General features: G+C 35.6%; 2 protein-coding genes and 2 long non-coding RNA genes across 10 annotated transcripts in view; 2 read left to right on the top strand and 2 right to left on the bottom strand.

Annotated features, from left to right (window-relative positions):
- LOC135796097 (adenylate cyclase type 6) overlaps positions 1-11,862 on the bottom strand; it is a 34,188-nt gene extending 22,326 nt beyond the window's left edge. For both annotated transcript variants that reach the window (XM_065307995.1, XM_065307996.1), the window contains exons 1-2: positions 10,893-11,862; positions 577-1,219 (exon numbers count right to left, since the gene is read on the bottom strand). The gene's annotated coding sequence lies outside the window, so the exon portion shown is untranslated. The remainder of the gene's footprint in view (positions 1-576; positions 1,220-10,892) is intronic.
- A 1,759-nt stretch (positions 11,863-13,621) lies between these two features.
- Positions 13,622-16,557, top strand: LOC135795939 (dnaJ homolog subfamily C member 11). The gene is made up of 9 exons (XM_065307766.1): positions 13,622-14,054; positions 14,136-14,515; positions 14,571-14,887; positions 14,988-15,083; positions 15,141-15,252; positions 15,321-15,437; positions 15,511-15,833; positions 15,894-16,003; positions 16,060-16,557. Exons 1-9 carry the CDS (start codon positions 13,980-13,982, stop codon positions 16,231-16,233), a joined length of 1,704 nt encoding a protein of 567 aa, XP_065163838.1. The 5' UTR covers positions 13,622-13,979; the 3' UTR covers positions 16,234-16,557.
- Positions 16,558-17,241: 684 nt separating this feature from the next.
- Positions 17,242-19,478, bottom strand: LOC135796243 (uncharacterized). 5 transcript variants are annotated; one of them, XR_010549287.1, is made up of 4 exons: positions 19,324-19,478; positions 18,155-18,195; positions 17,802-18,064; positions 17,242-17,740 (listed from the first exon to the last, which is right to left on the bottom strand). It is a non-coding gene; the product is annotated as an uncharacterized lncRNA (long non-coding RNA). The 5 variants fall into 5 exon arrangements; XR_010549286.1 differs by lacking the exon at positions 19,324-19,478 and adding an exon at positions 18,776-18,917; XR_010549285.1 differs by lacking the exon at positions 19,324-19,478 and adding an exon at positions 18,631-18,755.
- LOC135796244 (uncharacterized) lies at positions 18,994-22,149 on the top strand. 2 transcript variants are annotated; one of them, XR_010549289.1, is made up of 3 exons: positions 18,994-19,152; positions 19,643-19,727; positions 21,068-22,149. It is a non-coding gene; the product is annotated as an uncharacterized lncRNA (long non-coding RNA). The 2 variants fall into 2 exon arrangements; XR_010549288.1 differs by lacking the exon at positions 18,994-19,152 and having other exon boundaries at positions 19,421-19,727.
- The last annotated feature ends 266 nt before the right edge of the window (positions 22,150-22,415 follow it).

The raw sequence follows: 22,415 nt of genomic DNA, 5'->3' as shown, positions 1-22,415 counted from the left end.
TAAAACGTGGAATGTAAAATATAAAGTATATTCACTGCAATGTAAACACTATCGCCGGAAACATGGCACCTATAAAATGCAAAAATCTACCAAAAACTGTGTTGGTGCGGTGTGTGAGTTTCCGCACTCTGCGATTTTCCGCCAGCGGAACACACCAATAGTGCAAAACGCTCACGCGTCTGACACTGAGCTGTAAGGGAAACACGAGGAAACGCAATTTTGCAATTTTGCTTCCGTTGCGCCGAAATGGTACTGTCATAATATATGTATGATATGTGTGCAAAGATCTTGCATTACATTTAAATAAAATCTTCTTATTCAGTCATTTATTATTTGGTACAGCGCTGAACCGGATTTTTTAAATCAAAATTCCGCAAAAAACATATCGCAACAAGGAGATAAATATTTTTAATCTTGATTTTTTATAAAATTCACAATAAAACATAAAAAACGTGGCAACAAAATTTTTTGGGAAATAAAATTTTTCTCAGAAGCCGCTTTCGCTGCCATTCGCGTAAACTCCCGGATAGAAACGTTTAAATATTAAAATTTTAAAGTTGAAAATTGTGTACTCACCGTATCCTTCCTTCGGCTGTCCCTCAAACTCAATCGTTTTTTCCAATCCGTCGACGATCCGAGGCTGTAACCACGCTGGTGGTAGTGGTGGTGACAGTGGTGGAGTTGTTACCTCGAGATCCCCCGCCGCCTCCGAGCCGGACGACCACGTCGTTGCTGCCGGTCTCAGTGCTACTGGAGCGGATCATCGGTACCGTCTCCATCTTATAATCCAGCTTGTGCTCGCACCGATTCGATTCGATTCCGACGCGACGTAACGTATACGCACGCACACGAACACGTGATATTCAAAAGTTTAATGGATCGCCTCCATTCTCACTATTAACCGTGGTGGTAATTTTGCAAAAAATCAAAAGCCATTGAATCTTAAAAGTTAACATCCGAATGTGGTACCTGGGTACAATAAACATAAATTGTCAGGTGTGTTTAATGAAAATAATTTAGTGCCATTGTTGAATTTTTGGCAAATCTCGATTAGCAGCTTTATGCGTTATTTTATGATGTAACGAATATCATCGACAAAGGTTTGACGGCGGATCTGTTCCGTGGCAGTTTCGTCGAACCGTAAAACTCGAGCAGTTAATTATCGACGCTCGCATCGAACGCACGGCAAGCTCGCGCTCGTGTCATCATCATCCATTGCCTGCAACAGTAACCAGCTTTGATGTACACTCGTTAAACACACGCACACGTAGTGAATTAGAATGGCACGAAGCTATTACAACGCTGCCATTAACGTATCGTTCAATCGTCGAGGCGGCGGCATAGTGTGGCGAGAGAGGCCTACAGCGTAAATGCCGCCGCTGAGGAAGTGCCAGCCACCGCCAGCCAAGCTAGCAAACATTCCAGGCGTTAGCCGTGCAAACGTTTACGAACGCAACCGACGTTGACGTCCGCCGTGTATGTTTACGAAATGGCTTGTGTTTTGCGTCGGCCCATGTCGCGGCAGGCCATTATGGCATTAATGAGAAGGTGGCATATTTGGGCCGTGGGCAGGTGAATCAGGGTGAAAGACGACAGAATCGATTGAAGCGCGGAGCTTTCAATTGAACACTTCGAACCGCTCAGATTTATTAGATAATGCTTTCATGCGACCTAGCGTTGTGCAATGATGTAAATGAAGTAGGACTCGACGATTTGGGTTGACAAGGTGAAACGTTCAACAAACTAACTTAATACCAAATTAATGAATTTCATCGGCAGCAATTTTTGAAGCAGCAATTTAATTATTGGTATATTGAAAACGGTTAACAAGCGGTTGTTGGGTCCATAGATTTTGATGGCGACATTGTAATACTCAATGGCTTTTGTACGAATGTAACATAATTACGACCATGTCAGGAAAATTGGGAAACTCGGATGCAAACGTTCGGCAACGTGCGGAAACCAGAGAAAACAGGAAGCAGACCGCTTGCGTCTTGGGTAAGATGTGAGAAATACTCCACTCGACCCACAGCAGAAACCGGTAATCACTTGATGAAGAGGTCCGGAAGATACAAGAGGAGCACAATCGGAACTCAACGCGAGAGAAATCTGTATTGCACAAGGAAAATACAAAATGGTTTGGCAGTTGTAAGGCCTGAAGTCATTTCCAGTCAACTTAATTAATTAACGTTAATTAGGAAAATCAAAGAAACAATTCGAATGAAATGTTACTTCAAATGAGGCATAAATTTATATTTATATGTTTAGAAGGAAATCAGGTCAAAAGTACAAAACCTAAATGGATACTTTCTTACCTAAAATAAGGAAGAAACAAAAAAAGAAACACAAAATGTAATTGCAAATTAGTCGTCTGGAACTCGTTATTTTGATGGAAAGTTGAAAGAATTAGAAGAAGTTTCAAACTTTTTTTTTACTTCATTATTTGCTCAAAATTTCAAAACAATTCTTGTTAATTACTTTCTGCAGACTTCATTTTCCTGTGTTTGTTAATGAAATATCTTTCAAGTTCAGAGCGATAAATATAATTAAACTGAATATTCCGGATTTAGAACAAATATTTAGTTTAAATTCCATCACTTTATAAATGAATATTGTAATGCTTGTTCAAAGCTGCTTTCGTTTCATTGTTACACATGCCAAATATAATCACCAGGAGAATGCACAATACAAATCAATGGGCTTTTCCAATACGAAATTCTATACGCAACATGTTCTCTAAGGTCTAAAGTCTTCGAACATACGGTTATCAAATATTGAAACCATGCCGGGTTTAATTTGTGCTGCATGGAATCAACCTTGAAGCGAATGGAAGCAGTATACCACGAAGAACACACCAGGGCACAGTTCTCATTATTTTCCATGAAGCTGCCTTCGAATTATAGAGAGAAGAGTACATAACTGAAACTGTACCGTGTGTTATATATGAAGCTTATTGCTCGAGGTCGTATAAAGCCGTATGAAGAAAGCTGGCTCTAAGACCGAGGACGTGAGTCCAGGGAGCAGTTCAATCAGAAATCGAGTAAATATTTGAAGATTCCCAAACTCGGCACGTAGGAAATGTTTGAAATCTCTAGAAATTCATGTGATTTAAACGTGAGTTTGGATCGTGAACGGTTCAGGTGGGCACGACTTCCTTAGGGACACTTTGAAGACGAATAATCAAATAGAACTTTCTAAATGGTTTTGATCCTAAACAGGTAAACACATTTAAAGTTTCATTTTGGGACATAGAGTAATCCACAAAAAACCTCCAAAATGATTAAATTTATTCATCCGTTAGTAAAAATTCCTTTTTCAATGTATGCACCTTTCAACATTTTGGAAGCAAAAATTTATACCCAGGGTCAGTACTAGGATTTAGTTAACCTCAATCCTCTAACCTCAAAAGGAAGCATCACTGATGCTGGCGACTGGTGCCTTCAACATTAATGAGTTCAACACGTTCGACACACATCCACTCACACATATGTACCAAACCCGCTGGACAACTGAATCCACTCGGAACTATGCTTGATGATGTTCATGCTGGATATTAACCAATATCACCTACTCGGCTTTTCTATGCGCGAAGTTTCCCAGTAATATGGCCGTGTTTGCTGTTAATAACTATGTCAGCAACAGTTAATATTCCGGATGCATGGTTGCAGGATAGCCATGAGTGGCGCAATACGATAACATCCGCTGCGTCCTTAAAGCGTGGAAAAGCCGGGAAACAGTGAAAAGGTTTCGAATGCTTGGAATAGCGTGTAAAGTGCGGAAATACGACAGCGTGTTATTTTGTCGCCGGGACACCGACGAGGACCTTTTATGGTTTTGCCATCCGAAACTAGGATTGCTGCACCCACAATCGTAGCCACTGCCGCAGGCTTGTTTCTTTCTGATGCTTAAATAACTAAGAGAAACAGAGAGAATCAAGAATTGTGGAAAGTAGTAGAGTGAAATGATGATAACTGGCACAAAGGAAATCTCAACGGAATTCCACCCAACAGCTGGGATACTTGTAGGTTGTACACGTACCGGAAACATTCAAGTTTCATTCTTCCGTTCTCTAACATGTCTACTTCATCGCGATGATCTGGAAGTTTAATATCAACTCGTTCCAGTTAATCATAAACAATTCTCTGGTGAATTCTCCTCTTAGCAACAGGGTATAATGAGAATGTAACCCATCCGATTTAGAATGTTTATCCTATTATCCCGAAAATGTATTTACTTCAAGGTATTAAGCGTTTTGTAATTATTAGCAAATAACACTTTTGAGGTTATCTTTGCCATATATAGAACTAACATCAAAATTCACTTTAGTTTGCTTCAGTATAGACGTTATTGAATAATTTATCGTAAATTTGAAAATGCAAAACGTTTTATCGTAGAGTTGCCGCACAATTTTCCTCCCCTCATGGTTTGTTTGTGTTTTCCTTTTTAGCGACGCAGCACGCCGGCGTAAAAAAAACAAATAAGCAACGATTGCGAGCCACAATTTTATCATATTTTCTAAACGATTCTGTGCGTTGAGGTTCGGGGTACACTTTGCGCTTTACGCTTTGCGCACGCTTTTTCTATGCTACAAACTCAAGCACACGCTTCAGCACGTTCAGCAGGTAGGTTCTAGTACAAAGATTGTTCGCTTGCCGCGAGGTACTTTGATTTGCTTTTGCTTTGGGTTTTCCTTGACAACATCAGAACACAACACAACATAATTTGCATTTTACAAACTGTTATAAAGATAAAAGTTCTATTATTTAATTAATAATAAATTGAAAATTTATTTTTTACTATAAAGAAAACTATTATAACATTTTTTATAACTTTTTTCTTTAAGAAAGTGAATCATTTAGTATTTATCTCTTGTTGTTGTAGAATATTGTATAGTAATCCATTTCATCGTGTAACATTAGCACAGATATCAAATTTAATACTGTAATAACAAGATTTTCGTCCAAAGCGTTGTAAATGTGGAAAATGTAGGAAATATTGAGGGTTTGTAGATTGTAGGGATGGCCAGTTGGCCGGATGCGTGGAAACCCGACGTCATAGAAAGGAGCAAAAGGCGCTTTTGCGCGAAATTATATTTTGATGAGACTTTAACAATTTCGGTAGCTGGCGCTGCGCGTGGGACCAAAAAGGATATAGCTCATAATGTGGTTCCGGCAGAAACGAAGCCAGGCCGAGCTCAACTAGCGCAAACCGGAACTACCGCAAGGAGCTACAGTGAAGAATGTGGAAAATGATCAGAAAATACATCATAAGAGACGGTACATGTCAGTTTGCCAGTTTATATGAACTATTATTTAATATTTGCATAGATTTCCATCAAACAAAAAAAACAATTTGCAAGTAGATGAAAAAATATTTCCAGAAAACATTGATTTTCTTCAAATTTTTAGAATTTAATTTTCATATTTACTAGTGCTTTTAAACAAAACCTAATTTAACCCTGAAACAGCCATTATTTTTATTGTCCGTTACTCAATCAAAATTTACTACTATGTATTAGCATGTCTAAATATTTAGAGAAATCTATAAGAAATTCTGTTCTTTTATACCTATACAACGTGCAACAATCGATTGCGACTTGGCTCCAATCCAAATACAGGTTTTCTCTCTTCTCTCTTGTATTCTACGTGCGAATTTGTTTTTCAGTCTGCTTCAGTTTTCTTTGTTGTTATTCATCGTCCGCGCTATATACGTGTTATATCGTTATATCATTACGCTAACAGCTAATACATTTCGTATATTTCGCTCGGCGCTCCATTAATGTCAAACACGCGGCGCGAATAAATTCCAATCGTAAACACGCCGAACGTGAACTTGGGAAATGAAGATTTCGAAAATTTGTGTGCGCGTCCATCATGTTACGTGTGATGTGTGGAAATTCTATTCGGATGAATTCACGAGCAAAGTTATTACGTTTGGATCACGACTCATGCAGGTGATGCACATGTGCAGCATTGAATTTGTTTAACTAAGAGTTTACGAGCTCACAGATGAAAATGAAAAATTCTGAATTTTGCACCGTAGTGCATTTTAACTTCAGAATTAGTTCAAGCACTAGCCGGTTGTACCTATAGGGATTAAAAGTGAACATAAATCTACTCGTTTATTTATTAAACACCACTAATTAAAAATATACAGGGTGTTAAAATTGATAATTTGTCAATTGAATGAAAATTGAGTAAATTTTAAATTAAGACATATTTTACATTTGACTTTAATGCAAGTGTTTGAACAAAATCTCGTTAACCCGCGAGTAGTTGCTTCCGTATCCGTGTCCTTATCTCGACAGCCAAATCGTTTTTGATAAGTGCTTAGCACACATTCAACACCTCACAGTATGTACATACAAACCCGTTGTTAGTATTTTAAATGCAAATTTTGTTCTGTGTTGAAAAGAAATTCACAAATCTACGATATTCCATTATTATATTTGTTCATTTTCATTTATTCTCCGATTAAAAATTTTTTCTCTAAAGTTGATTTATATCCCGGTAATAAAAATGCAAAACTGGTAATGAATTTTGATTTATTTCTGTGAAGGCAATACTACTGGGGCTTCGCTCTGCTTTGGCGTTTCATGTTTCGATACAAATTTGAATATTTACATTTGCATGTGCGCGCAAACACGCTGCATTGGAAAATCACATCCGAGAAGCCTTGACCACCGGCGAAAGTTTCCCGAAACCCGGAGGGCAATTGTTCCACCAACAATTTCACACCGATTCACGAATGACCCGTGGACCTGTGCAAGCTCAAAGCTTCTCAAACTCAAAGTTGGCGAAAGTTAAAGTTACATATTCGAGCATCCAAGTTGAATTTGTGAAATTTCTTAAATTTTCGCCTTTAAACATTAAACGTTTCCATTTACGCAGAAAGCACAACATTACTTCAAGTTCACTTCGTGTTTCCATGTTGCCACGATGGGACCTAATGCGATTTGTGGAGAACGACAGGCCAAAACTGAATGGCAATGTGCAGAACATTCGCGCAATTTATGAAGAGTATGGAAATTTGGTAATTTCGTGCAAATTGTAATCGCGTGTCGACTAGCGGCGCAAATGAGGGACAGAATGAAGTTCGTACACGTGCTTTTACTTGAGTCATAAATTATGTGAATTGCAGGCAATTTGCCGAAACGTTAAAATTCATATTAATAATCAGCCATTTATTTTCACAGCATAAATATTTTATATTTGATTACACATCTAATGATGCATTAAACTTAAGTGCATAAAGATGTATGATTACTATCGATTTTCGTTTCGAAATTTTATAACGTGTTAATTTGATTGTGTTTGGAATACTCTTTATTTTTATTTTTTGGATTGTTATTTTGTTAGTCACGTCAAAATTAACTAATTTACGCCCACTTTGCTTTCATGCACCATCCTAAGTAAATCAGAGCAGGAACTATTGCCGGACAAAAACACTTTTTTTCGAACATCCCCAAGTCGCAGTCGTAGGCGACGATCGAATTAATTCAAGTGGGTTCGGTAGGAGTCCGAAGCAGGCAAACAACTGCCGCCGACCGGAGGCGATGCCACTTTTCCACGTTTTCATGTTGCCAACGCTGCCAAATGCTGTCCGCTGCGCGCTTTCAATACTTTCGTCCATTCCTCGTTTTCATTTCGTGATGGAGGAGCGTGCTATCAGTGCGTTCGCCTCGCGTTGTTCACGTTTGCATTCAGTAGTATTTCACAGCAGATTCTACCGTTGATAGAGTGGAAATGTGGGTATTAACAAAGCTGCATGGGTTAAAATTGACTTGCAAGTTACAAACTTTCATTCAATATTGCCGTTTTTGTTGTTTTTACCGACTTTACTAAATATATATCGATATCAAAATTCATTACTTTATTTTGTTTACAAGCACCGTAAATTTACAAATACGAAATATTGAAAAATAAAAACGTTTTAACAAAAATGTATCTTCACTAATTAAAACTATTTCATACAAATATACGAATGCACTGTAATATTTTACAATGTTTTTTATGTTTACTTTAACAAAAAAATCTTTTCATTTTTTCTAAAATATATAAAAGTTATGCATTAACGTACGTGTGCTTATACACGTCGAAAAAAACACATCGCAGGCGAACATCAAAAAAGTTGAAATGCGCTCCGAATGGCTTTGTGAACAATAAGAAAAAGAACTGTGTTACCTATTGCCCCAAATTCTATTCCCCGAATGTCCCGAAATACGCAAAATCGCTTATTCATTCTTTGTGTTATCAACGTTCGCTTTCTCTAGTGGATGAAAATCGCTGCGATGCGGTCGTTGCTTAATTTTCCTGAGTAGTTTAGACCCAGCAACTCCGCCAAAATTGACTTCCACCATTTTCTTGTTTGTCAATATTATTATAGCGTTTTTTTCAAAGAAACTTGATAGATTGGCAAACTAGTTAAAAATACATTCAATCAAGTAAACTAATAATTAATTGAAGAAGTAGCCACTTAGTTATTAATGTACTAATGTAAACCTTAATATAGGTTAAGTTTTTATTTGGTTAAAGTTGCCATAGCAACAATATTTTGCAAATATTGTTTTTATATGATTATTATTATTATTATTATTATTTAGCAAATAATTATCGGCAATTTATTACATAATACCATTTTATATTGATTCAATAAACTTGATGGTTTTACAACCAGATGACTACATCAAACATTTCGGTTAATTTAATTGATATCTGGAATAATTGTTTGCGATAGCGGAGAAACTCGATTATTTTCGCCATTCACTCTATCACGCCCTAATATTATAATATTATTTATCTGGTTTTGTTGCTCCCTTGTGCAGTGCGTGTATGGTATATTTTGCAATTAAATGGGAATTTTATTAAACTTGCGTGTACTGGTAAACAATGCGTATGTCCGACTGAACGGATCTCTATGAAACTTAATAATTGTAACGCGTGGGCGAAACGTATTATGAAACCGTAGGTAAATCAATAAACGCATGAAATTTTGACGAGCTACGTGCAACAATTTCCAGCTGATTGTGTTGGTAAATGGACCTGCTGCACGGCAAGCAGGAGGTAAACGGGAGCAAAATATTCAATCAGAATGATTGCATTTTAATTTTAATTTCAGTTTACTTTTCCAGTTCGTAGTTCGGCAACTGCAACTTGTTTTAAAATATATTAAATAATATTTATTAAACAACTAATCATCGCTTTCAATAAGCAAATATGTACCTACATAAAAGTTTTTAAATATTACTTTATTTACGATCGAAATATTTCGAATAATATTTTGAATTAAAAGGTCTTATTTGTATAAACTGTCTGAACCGTGAAACACAACATTGATCACGCGAGAGGCGCGGTGTTATCTGAGACCGCCACCTCATTAATTCGTTGGATAATTAACACACGCTTTTTATTTAGCCTCTGCTTTTTCAATACAACTCAGCTTTTAATTAACGCATCAGACCATTTAATAAAAAAAGTACTAAAATGTGGAGACTTGCAAATAGAGCACTTTTATATTAAAAATGTTAAATGCTAAATAAATAAAAGTGAAACAAATTAAATGTCGAGCTAAATTAATGAGTATAACAACAAATAAAAAGTATTAAATAAGGAGAAAGATTTATTTCGTCATTTGCATATTTATTGAATAAATATTAGATTTCATCAGATGATACGAGTAATGCTATTATTTCATTTTTTATGTCATAAACATACACGTTACGCAAACAAAACAATATGGAATTAATACATCCATATTATATGTTTTCTATAAATAGTTCTTTGTAGGCTTATGTAAGTATTACAGCTCAGGAGATAAAAAAATAAATACAAATATGGATATCTAAATTAATGAATCAATTTCTTTTGGTTTGTATTTATATTTTCACCAACTGCATTCGTTCATTTGTTAGATGTTATTAATTTGATAGCCTGCCACAATGTTGCAGGTTTGAGTAAAGGTCTTCAGGTTTATGATGTGGCGTGCTTTATGTCTACAATAGTTTTCAACAGTAAGCTTCGTTACGACCCGCAATAATTTGAAAATATCTTCTACGATCTCTTACGTTTTCTTGCGTTATTTCTCTACGTATTCAGCTGAAATAAACTTGCAAGTTTTCAATTTTCTATTATACGCATTCTGTATTTCAATTTCCTTTTCTGAAGCTGAGTGGCAGCACTCAATTTTCTTTAACTTTTTCAATCATGTGTACTGGTATAGATACAGGTTATGTATAAGTTATAACTATTTGTGCCAGTGTATTTGTTTTTGTAGTTATATATCTACGGTACATTGTGATTATATTGTTGCCTAATCGTCTTTTGATGTTTCAATCTGCAACCCGTCGTACTTTTTTAAATTGCTGTAACCATCTTCGTTGTTGTTTACTTTCTGCGCGATAAGAAAAGTAGATAATTGAAAAATTATTTTAATGTAAATTCGCAGTAAACCAAGGCGCAAATTTTTATCATGCCAATATTATTGTTTCATTTCTCGGAACAAAACAAAACAAAACCGAACAAGAGAAAACATGTCTATTTTTTACTCCTGTTTTCTATCCGTTTAATCTCTGAACCGGAGACTATTTTCCATTTAATTTTCATTCTTTTGTGTTGTCTAAGTGCGGATTTAAATTAAACGAAATTTGCAACGCAAAACATGCTTCACCTTCTTCTTGCGATGTACATTTGCGATTTAAAAATGACTTGTCGTTTATTTTCACGTTAATGCGTTATTCCACTGGAAGATAAATGAACAGTTGAACGTTTTTGTCGCTTCTCGTGCCTAACCTGAGAGCATGCATACGAGGCGCATCATGCTACTAATTAATTAAATTAATTAGCATCCAATTAAATCCTGCTGTGGAAGATGACTAAAAGATGTCATATACTCACTTAAACTTTCCACGTTGAAGTACTTGCACTCGCACATTATGCCGTCAAGAGAAGTAGAGAGTGAAGTAACGTAATGTGGAATAAAGTTCATTTAGATAAGTCTTTAATGTTACTTAATTTTTAAACATCGAATTAATTTACTTTATGAATTCTTTGTTTGCACTAATTACCAAATTTTTTAATTGTTTTATGTAGATAATTACGTTTTTATTCACGAAATTTTCCTTGCAGTATCAGTTCTGTGTGTAATTAAAAGTTTATTTAATTGCAATCTTCCACTGCAAGCACCAATCATTATAATGAAATTATTAAAATAAATCAAGTTTAATTTTGAATGAGTTCGGATACTTTTGGCAAGTCAATTTTTGGTGATATTGCTAGTGATGCTGGTGAGATGCGCGGCGTGACTGAGTTGTCGTTGGATACACGGCGGCCGCGGCAAAGTGCTAATTAAACGTAATTTCATTTGCGGTAATAATTAGACGCGTGGCGACGAGCGTCGCGGGACGTTGCTCGCATTACGCGCGCTATTGTGTTACATTTACATATCGTATGCGTTCTACGTTTTTATTGTGTGTACCGGAGTACTCACACGCAAGCATTTACGCTATGTACGCACCTAACATACAGTAAACTATTCAAACACCGACTACACATGTAAACAGCGATTATGTATGTAAATCTGGCGATTTTCCACTTCTTAGCAATGTCACTAAAGTTTCACACTAAATTTGCGGTTGGTATTGTTGGTAATGTTGGTAACACTGTTTTGTCTTGAATTTAACACCCTACTGTCATCTGTTTAAGGTTATATCAATAGGTTATGTTATTTAACGTTATAAACATGTTTAAATTTAATAACATAAATTAAATTTGATTCATATTAGTGTTTTTCATCGAATTGAGAAAGTTTCTTTGTTGCAACGAGTTTAAATTGCGAAAATTCGATTTGTGCACGTGTTGTTTGTTAGTTGACCGCACGGAGGACGCTGGTTGACTGAACGCTTGGCGCGGCGTCGCGACGCTGTGCGAGAGCGTCGACGCCAATCGCGTCGTTGGTTTCCACAGGTGTCGGCCCAGCGCGCACGCAGGTAGCGCTTTTCCTTTCTTGCTATTCTGGTCCGCGCATTTCTTATTTTCTCTCAATCAGCTAGTTAATCAAGCGTTTCTAGGTTCTAGCCTGCGACACATGTGCGCACAATGGGTTTATCATTGTTTATCACGTTCTCATCTAATTTTTATATCCATTCTGATATATTGCTCGAAAATCGTAAAAGTGGTTGATAGGTTAATTGGAATATTGGAAAGATCTAATTTTCGTGAAATTACTAAATAAATTTTATTTAGTAGGTGCGCATAATAGTTTATCATAGTAATAAAAAATATTAATCAAATTTGGATTGAAAGTGGGATTGAAAATAAAAAAAACAGTAGAATTAAAAATGAATTATATAGGCAAATAATCTTTATAGAAAATCACTTATTTTAGAAAAAGTTTCTGTGGTAGATTTAAGTAAATATAATTTCTATTTACTAAATTAAATACCAATTTTAGTGATACCACACAGTAATTATTCATATTTAATATGTTCTGTTGACATGATTTCATAAAATTCGATTTTAAATACGCTGGTAGCTAGTATGTTAAAATGTCTAATTTTCCCCTTCAAGGATGACATTAACCATGTTATTAAAGTAGTTATTGACTGTAAGGAAGTTCCGTGTTAAAAATTAAGAACGCCAACAATAGACGAACGCCTCCCGCTGAAAATTTCATTAATGTCACGCTGAATATTGCATGCGCGCCGCCACATTCATTAACGAAACATCAATACATTTCCGATGCGCTTCCTGTCGGCCGCAATCGCCAATCCGATACAATCGATAAATAATTAAGCGCTCGTTCATTAAATATGCACCAATTTATGTAACCGCCGTGCAGCGACGAGCGGCAGTGCCTCGCACTTCGTTTACGGACGTTTATCCGCTGGCGAAGGGCGCCGCGCATTAATGTATTAACGAATTAAACGTGCGAACAGATTAATGATATGATATATCGGATGATCGAAGGTATTATATTGGTATTAATGAACTTGCAAAGTAAGAATAAGTTGATGAACATGAAGATACATTTGATCAGATTTTATCTGTAACGTCAAATATTTATTGCAAAACACTCGGACTTTTCATGTTGTGGCTTATATTATTAGAGCTGTAATATAATATAATTCATTGTTTATTTTCAAAGCTGCAACCGGGATTTACTAAACTTAATAGTATTGCGTATCAATATGAGCCAGACTTTATGGGATGCACCAATTGGCATCAACCATCATCACTAAAACCGAATTAATATTGCATGCGAATAAATATATAATCTGATTTTGAATTCAAACTAAATCAACGCCACTCACAAAAGCAACATGTACCGACACTATAGGCAGCCAAATATACACTTCCACAATTTGTATAAAAACTGAAAAAATTAAAAAAAGCTTAAATAATTTGAGTGTGCCTAAAATATTACTAAAACGAAGAAAATAAAATAATAATCTTATTACTATTGTAGTACCTCAACATTAATAGGAGAAATTTTAAATATTCAGGTAATTTTATTATCAGGTTATAAAATAAAACACTTGTTTTAATCATTCTTAATATTAACATAGTATGAATCATAATCGAAGACAAGTTTATCCGCTGTATAAATTAGTGTTCAGGTTTCCATAAGTATAATTTGTGAAGTTTCATAATTTTGCGCGATATATTACGACTTGCGCTGTGGCAGCTGTTATGTCACGGGCATGTGAAAGACTCGAACGTTCGCCGCTAGCAGCATCGCCAAAAACTGCCAAGTTTTGCAAGCATCAATAAACGCGACGTAAACAAATACAATTAGCGTGTTTCAGGCGCTAATGAGTGCACGTGCAATTTGCCGGAACTGGGAGTCGCGGCCGGCGTTGCTAGTCATCCTCGCAGCCGGGGAGTGCGTGCAAATAGGTTAACTTCATACTTCATGTAAACGTAACGTGCGGTGTAGTCCTTGAGTTTCCTTTGCAAATTTTCGGCACTGCCAGGAACGAAACTATGGACTTTGATTCGGACGACGAGACCAATATCATCGAGGAGGATTTTTACGCATTTTTGAATATTCCACGAGACGTAAGTATTGACAATTTTATCTAAACACATGTATTCAATATATGATAATATAATAAATAAATGTATTTGGTGTATGATTAGGCCTCTAAAGAGGATATCAACAATGCCTATCGACGTCTTAGTCGACTATATCATCCAGATAAACATCTGGATGAAGAGAGCAAGGCAAAGGCAGAGCTGTTATTCAACAAAACAAAGAGGGCATATGAGGTGCTTTCAGATCCACACCAAAGAGCAATTTATGATAGTCTAGGAGTAAAAGGGCTGGACACTGAAGGATGGGAGGTTGTACAGAGAACGCGGACACCTGCTGAAATTCGTGCTGAATATGAACAACTTGCTGAGGAGAGGGCAGAGAGAAAGAAGCAACAGAGAACTAATCCTCATGGATTAGTAACAATTAACATTAATGCAACTGACTTGTTTAATCCATATGTAGATGAACTGATGGATGATGATGTGTAAGTAATTAGTTATAATATTATATAGTTTCCTGTTTCTATATACAATATTTAGTGAGTCTGGAGGATTGCCAAACATAGAAGTATCTGGTATGACATTCAATCAGTCTGTGGAGTTTCCACTAACTCAAAAAGATACCTGCACCATGAGTGGATCATTGCATACACAAAATGGCAATGGAAATGGGGATGTAAGCTTCAGTTGGCGGCACATTTATTCACATAAGTCGTGGATTGAGACGGAATTTGCTGCAGGAAATGGGCCTGTGTTTAGTCTAAAAGCTTTTCGGACGTTAAGCAAGAGGTTTTTTTGGAATGGTGGTACAATGCTACAATTGGCACCCCAAGGATTCCGAGGAGGTCTTGTATCCAGTAAGTAGTTACTAGTTTTATTTACATTATTTACGAAATAAATAAATAATGCGTGATTAATTGCCATCAATACATTTCCCATTTTTAAATTTTATTTTAGCGATTGCCATGCAGATTGATAAACATTCAGTAGGATATTTGACTTACCAAGGTGGTCTTCGTAATTTTGTCTCGTCTTCAATTGTTCGTGATACAGGTATGTCTAAATTTTAATAATGAATTCTTTCTTAATGGTTGTTCTTCTCTTGTTTAGAGACTGGGACCGGGTCGTTGATTATGCAGTTGGGTCTTCCACACTCATTTGTTTCCGTTAGTTATGCTAGAAAAATGATGAACCAAGAATTGAAGTTAAAAGTTTTGATTAAGTATGCTGCTTGTTTGCTATCAGATTGATTGTGTTTGGTGTTTGACAGAATAAAGTATTTTGTTTCAGATTGGGCACATTCGGAGGGCTAGTAGAGTATGGCGTTGAAAGAAAAGTGTCAAAGCATAGCAACTTATCAGCGGCCGTATCGGTAGGAGTGCCGAGTGGCATAAAACTTAAAATTAGGTAAGGAAAAATACAACTGATGCCATTTAAAACAAATAGTATATTTATTTAATATGTGTTCATTCATTTTCAGATTAACTCGTGCAAATCAAGTGTACTCGTTCCCCATTCACTTGTGCGAAGAAGTGATGCCAGCACCTATTTTCTATGCGACGATCGTGCCACTTGTCGTTTATGTGGTGGTGCAGAAGGGTTTTGTCGAACCATTTCTCAAGGAACAACGCGCTCGGAAAGTGGAAAAGCAGCGGCAGGACAACCGTCAGAAAATGGCTGAAAAACGAAAGGAAGCTCAAGCTGCGGTGGACCTCATGCAGGCGGCCTATGAGCGAATCATGATCGACGAGACCAGTAAAAATGGTCTTGTTGTTGTGAGAGCTATATATGGTAAAATATGTGGTAAGCAACACTGTAACCAAACTACTCAACCAAGTTGATACCATATTAATTTCCTTTCAGCTGAGGAAGGTGATGTGATTCAAGACCTGACTGAAGAAGCGATAGATGTTACAATACCACTTCAATGTTTAGTGAAAGATAGTAAATTAGTTTTGCACGACTTATCAAAGGTAGGCAAGCTATTTGGTTTTTGTGAAATGCGAATTATATCTATTCTGTTATTCAGAGTCAACTTCCGGGATTTTTTGATCCGGCTGTCGGCGAAGAAAAATCACTGCACATCGCCTACACGTATAGGAACCAGCAACACGAAGTGTTGGCGCACGACACGGAGCCAATACGCATACCGAAGCTAGGTAAGTCAGCGCGCGCGTCACTCAGTTCGAATCAAAGGAGATAATCCACCCAGTCCTTCCTCAATTTCCTTCTCTCGCTCCACCCTGCCTCGTCGCGAACAGCTCATAAGTTTGTCAACGTGAGAGAGTCGCGCCGATGGCAATCCCGTGGGAGAGTCTGACGACCATTAACGAACGGCTTTCGCTCCATCCATCCACAGCCAAGTAATGGTTTGCACGCCCGAGTAACAAATTGGTTCTTAGTGTGTTCACTCTGGCGTGCACACAGCGAATTGTGTAATTTGATTTGCAATCTGAGCAATTATTGTGCTGTAAACATCGTTGACGTAGTATTGTTACAAATAAATAATTATTTGTTATAAAAAAAAGGTGTTCAAGTTTATCCTTTTTAGTAGTTTGATGTTAATATTATATTCCGCCCACATCACCTATTGTGGACAAGCAGCCTTATGTAGCGTCTTCGATTGTTCTTTCTAAATCAATACTAGATGGCGCCAGGATGCACTTATTTGTATTATTCTCTTGTTTGTTGAAGTTATCTCTATCAAAAACGGTATCAGTAAGTTGTCTTCTTGTGTCTGTAAAATGTGCGACATATAAGAATAGTTTTATCGCGAGACCAACAATTTGTGAAGTTATTCATGTTTACATTTTACAATACTTTATTATTTTCGTGAATATGTAAACTCGTTCAATTTCGAAGACCGAAAACGGGAACGTGATAGTTAATCCGTTATCCAAGCAAAACAAATCTATGAAGTTTGGTGAAACGATGAAACACTGCAGTATTTATTGTTGGTGAGTTTAAATTCGATATTTATTTTTAATAAAATACATAAGTCTGGTTTTCAATTAAACTGGTATATCTTAGAATACATATGCATTAAAGAGAACTCTTCATCGTTTGCGCATAGTGGTTTTAATACAATTGCATTAATTTGGGAATGCAAAGCAAAAAACGGTTTGTTTGCGTGGTGTTGTTGTGTTTCTCAATTAACTTACCTATAAAATCATTCCATAAATTGAATCAAGAAAGTATCAATAATCAAGACTCCGATTAATAGTTTTATTCTTATTAAATCAAAATAATACTGCTACAAAAATTTATCAGGTTATAAAATATTCAACTATATATATATACAACTTTCTTATATTGTAACTAAAGACAAAATTATTTGTTGAACCATTAATTTTACAATGTACTTAATATATTCCAAACAATTATTATTAACGAAAGCTAATAAGGAATGAAAAACAATGCAATGAGTAAAATCATTATTCATTGACTTGTCGAAAACTTTTGTTACTTATCCTAATCCTTGACCTGATAAACTAGACAATAAAGCACTACTAATATAAGGTCTCGGTAGAAGCGGAGGTGAATCTATAGGGAGAGGCGCTATACGATAACCATTTTTATCAGCAATATAGCACACTTTTTGCGTTACGCCCTTATCGTCCACATAAGAAAAACATCCTTTAACTGTGAGAACTCCCTCTGAGTCTACGATTCCATTTTGCTCCACTTCAATATTATTACTCGTCTTGTAACTTAAATTACCAGAATTGTTTTTTATTATAATTTTAATTAAGGAATTTAATTAAAGCATACCTGTATTTGTACAATTGTTCTCCATTTGATCCATCGTGCAATGGGTCATTTTCATAGCTGATGATTGTACTATCTGATTGTGGTCTACAATCAAAAATCTTAACACTTCCCAGGAATAAAACCGCGAAAAAAATGTTCATGGTTCAAAATAATATTATTTATCAAAAGATGTTTGTCTCTCAAACGCATGAAGTGCATTAAGCTCTTATATTAGTTACTGACGAAAGAGATTTTTCCTCTGAGGGGAGGCTAAATATGTCTACCTTGAAAAAAACAAGTTTCACACTTTTTTACAAACTTTTACATCACGTCATCAATAACAAAACCGTATAGTATAAACATAACTTGCTTACCTAGTGAACTACCGCCTACTGCCTTTGATTCGTGAATTTTTCTGAAATTTTTGAAATATTTCTTTTACTATGTATGCTCTCTTCATTTTTACTCGATTAGTTCACATTACAATAACGATTAACAATTTTTTACGCCTTCAAAACGGTATAAAATAATTTAAAAAATAATGCGGAATTATTTAATTATAATTTTATTATATAACCGTATTGTAAAAAAAAAAGATTTTGTCGGATTTTTTTTCATTAAATAAATAACGTCTAACATTTCCTGTATATCATTATCATTTGACGGGTTAATCACTTTTATATACATACAAAAAGTGTGAATCATAATGTATAACTTACGTTATTTCAAATTATAATCCAATGAAACATAATCATAATTATGTCAATTACAAATCTAATGGTCAGGGTAAAGTCAGGCTGAATTGGTTAATTGATATGCGAATATTACAAGAGTACTTTTGTATTCATACCTATTAAATATAAAGAATACCTATTACGATTTCAATACTTGAACAGAACAAAATTAGCACAATTAATGATAGAAAAACAAAGCTTCTTCTTAGTAATTACTCTTTAATTGTGATTCTCTACCGATGGAAACGTACTAAAACTTACAAATAAGTGTGCAAGCTTCAAAAAGATGTTCTCAGGCACCTTGGCGTTTTAATGATATCAATTATAACTGCAATTATACCGCAACAATTGCAACAATCACTTTATACCGTATGATGTTTCGCCTTAGAGGCATTTTCGAAAAATAATTAGGTAAATAAATATGTGTTTGTTGAGGATGGCACTACGAGGCACTTATTTGCATTTAATTCTTGTAGGTTGGTGGTAGGGAGTGCATGCGACCTTGTACGGTGACTGGAGACCACGTGAGTTATATGCAACAACAAATTTTAATGCAATAATATTCGGCAAGATTAAGAAATTCTACTGAAATTGAACACAACTCAAATTTTGATCTAATTGCAACTTTGTTATAACATGTAAGTTTCTTCTTATAAATGTTTGCATGAATTAAAGTCCTTCTTTCGGGTAAAATTGTAGAAATTTAGTTCTGCATGTGTGATTAATACGGTATCAGTTATGTATAAATTAAAGAGACCTAGTCTCTTCACACGAACCAGTATACAAATATTGTGTACAACTTCACTTGCCAAATTCGATGGTGTATACTTGGTGGGGTATGTCTTGATCCGTCTTTGACCTTTCGGGAAACGTACGTGCGCGACTTATCAGTGCTGTGCTGTTTTGTTGTTTGGTTAAGATTTCTAAGGTTCCAATATCAGACCGTGTAGTTGTATTCACGCGGTCATTTAGCATGCACGCGTTTCTTGTTGCACGCGATTTTTCCTGAGTTTTTAATTTGGTTTATTGCGTCATATTCGGTAGATCATCATGGATTGCGTTTTCCTAATTATTGATTGCACTTGGAATTATCGTGACACGCGAATTAATTCTATCATGTTACACCAGTGTAGTTGGCTGCCGTTATCAATTGAGAGGTGTGCATCGCAATTGCGGAAAATAACACTGATGGAAGGATCGTTTGTAACAACATGTAAGTTTATTTTGTGTTTGTTTTGTACTATGATCAACTGTACGCTATAATAGTTTGAATCTAATTAACTTTAAAATGTTGCAAACAAGAATTGTATTCGTTTTCTTCTATACGCACTTATCGGCCCCTTAGTAGTAAACAATTTTTTTTACATCGCCTTCAATACGTTAAAATTGTTTCGAACTAGAATGTTTTACATTTACGATCTAATAGTTTGGAATAAGTACTTATGTACTTTATTTTCACCAAAACACTTATTTTATTAAACTGAAAAAACTTCCGCATTCGATACAATTAACATTCACTGTCAGGATTGTATTTGCTAAGAAAATAAGCAACTCTGGCAATATAATAGGAATAAGATGTGTCACTTCAAGGTTTTTTTCGTCTTTAGAGCATCCGAGGAATTTTCTTAAGCATTATTACTGTCCTCTAAAATCATATTGGAACTGTCTGGAAATTATTATTCAACTTTCTCAGTTTGTGTAAATTTTTATGAAGTTGCGTTGGAAATAGGGAATATTTACATTTATATAGTGCAAGAGTTATTTTAACTGATGCATCATTGCCGCCCCTCTAGATCACGCACGAAATGCTTAAAAATCGCGCTCCAACATTTTGGATTTTTATGATTTTTTTTAACTTACAATGGAAATCGCGAATTTTTCGTGAAAAGTTTGTATGGTTACTTCATATTGAATTATACTATTTACCCTATGAAATAAAATGATTTTAAATTTCCATCTGATAGAGAATTTTCCAATCTTACATAATAAGCAATTTTGTGGTTGCTATCTTATTTAGTTTGGAAGATTTTCGCTATCGAAAATCGTCGATAAAAAGTATCAAGCACCCTCCTTTACCCATTTTTTCATTATGTAATTTTATTTTATTTAGTTGAATTCCCTCAAGCCTAACTTGAAGGTGATTGGATACGACATACGTCGTTCTTTCTATATGCATGCTATATGGTAGTCACGAAGGTACAGTTTTGATGATAAATTACAGAACACTACAATTTGTCTCGATTGCTGGTTTCACCCTCTCAACTCTAGGTGGCGCTAGGAATACGGATTATCCGTTTCTTTATTTTTTTTTTCATTTTCACGTGTTCTATTTTCGCGATTTTAATTCTATCCGGTACGTATTTCTATTATTGCAAAATCAGTTTTATTGTAAATACCGAATTTTCGTTTTCTTTAATTTTCTCTAACTAACGAGTGTAATATGTATTTGCATGTACATTTTAATGTTAATTGATAGCACCCGGGGAAATGATTATAATAATTATTATATATTATAATATGTAATTTTGTATGGATTTTTATTCCGTTTTCCAGCTCGATTTTAATTTTGAGGATAAGTTGCCTAATCAAATGGACTGCATTCCAATACATTCAAGGTTTCTGGAGTACACTTAATTCGATCTCCAATTTTCATCACTTCTGCGTTATAATGGAAAACGGTCTGTAGTTCACGTTTCCCTGGCCTGATATTAATTTTAATTTACTAAGAGAGAAAGAATTGTCTAATCGAATGAACTGCATTCAGTCACCTTCATGGGTAGAGAAGTGCCCTTAAATTACTCTCAAACTTCAGCAATTTTTGTTATTTTTGTAAAGTTGCTGTGGAAAATGCGGTGTAAATTGGTCTGTATCTCCTGTTTCCTTGACACGATTTTAATTCTGTTTGCTTCAGGTGATAGAAGAAGAGTTCGTTAGTCGTATGAACTACATTCAGTCACCATCAAGTGTCGGTAAATGCCCTTAAAACACTATCAAACTTCAGCTATTTTTGTCATTTTTGAAAAGTTGCGATGGAAAATGGTCTGTATCTCGCGTTTCCTTGACTAGATTTTAATTCTGTTTGCTTTATGTGATAGAAGAAGAGTTCCTTAGTCGTATGAACTACATTCAGTCACCATCAAGGGACGGGAAGTGCCCTTAAATCAATCTCAAACTTCAGCAATTTTTGTCATTTTTGAAAAGTTGCGGTGGAAAATGGTCTGTATCTCGCGTTTCCTTGATGGATTTTAAGCTTGTTTGCTTCAGCTGATAGAAGAAGTGTTCTTTAATGGTATGAACTGCATTCAGTTATCCTCAACGATCGGGAAGTGCCCTTAAATCACTTTCAAACTTCAGCAATTTTTGCCATTTTTGAGAAGTTGCTGTGGAAAAGGGTCTGTATCTCGCGTTCCCTTGACTGGATTTTAATTTTGTTTGCTTGAGGTGATAGAAGAAGAGTTCTTTAGCCGTATTAATTACATTCAGTCACCATCAAGGGTTGGGAAGTGTTCTTAAATCACTCTCAAACTTCAGCAATTTTTGTCATTATTGAAAAGTTGTGGTAGAAAATGGTCTGTATCTCACGCTTTCCTGACTCGATTTTGAATATCTGGAAGTATTAAATTAATCTCCAATTATCTTTGTCCTATTCAAAATATTTGGGCCTTGTGATTAAAGATTTCCAGTTGGGCGCCGTAGATATTTTGTCTAGTGCGCTAGTAGTACCAAAACAGGCGCTGCTTGCTATGGATCCACAGTAAAGATCTGTACCCGCGAGACTTTTATGTAAATATTTTTTTGTCGCGTTCAGCGAATTTTGTGTATCGCACAATACTGATAGTGACCTCGTGTCGTCAGTTGGCTGTATGTATTTTGCTGCACACGCAGTTCAATTTCGGACATC

Source organism: Atheta coriaria, unplaced genomic scaffold, assembly GCF_025399875.1.
Source record: "Atheta coriaria isolate IRGN ID8LTWV9N9 unplaced genomic scaffold, Caltech_Dcor_3.1 hic_scaffold_7_pilon, whole genome shotgun sequence".
Classification (NCBI taxonomy): domain Eukaryota; kingdom Metazoa; phylum Arthropoda; class Insecta; order Coleoptera; family Staphylinidae; genus Dalotia; species Dalotia coriaria.
This window is presented reverse-complemented; position numbering and strand designations above follow the sequence as displayed.

What these genes read in the sequence shown, in the direction of transcription:
- LOC135795939 (XM_065307766.1), top strand. Translation starts at nt 13,980, where the DNA reads ATGGACTTTGATTCGGACGACGAGACCAATATCATCGAGGAGGATTTT. An exon ending in AAGTTAAAAGTTTTGATTAA is followed by an intron (nt 15,253 to 15,320) that starts GTATGCTGCTTG and finishes ATTTTGTTTCAG; the next exon opens with ATTGGGCACATTCGGAGGGC. An exon ending in TATATATGGTAAAATATGTG is followed by an intron (nt 15,834 to 15,893) that starts GTAAGCAACACT and finishes ATTTCCTTTCAG; the next exon opens with CTGAGGAAGGTGATGTGATT.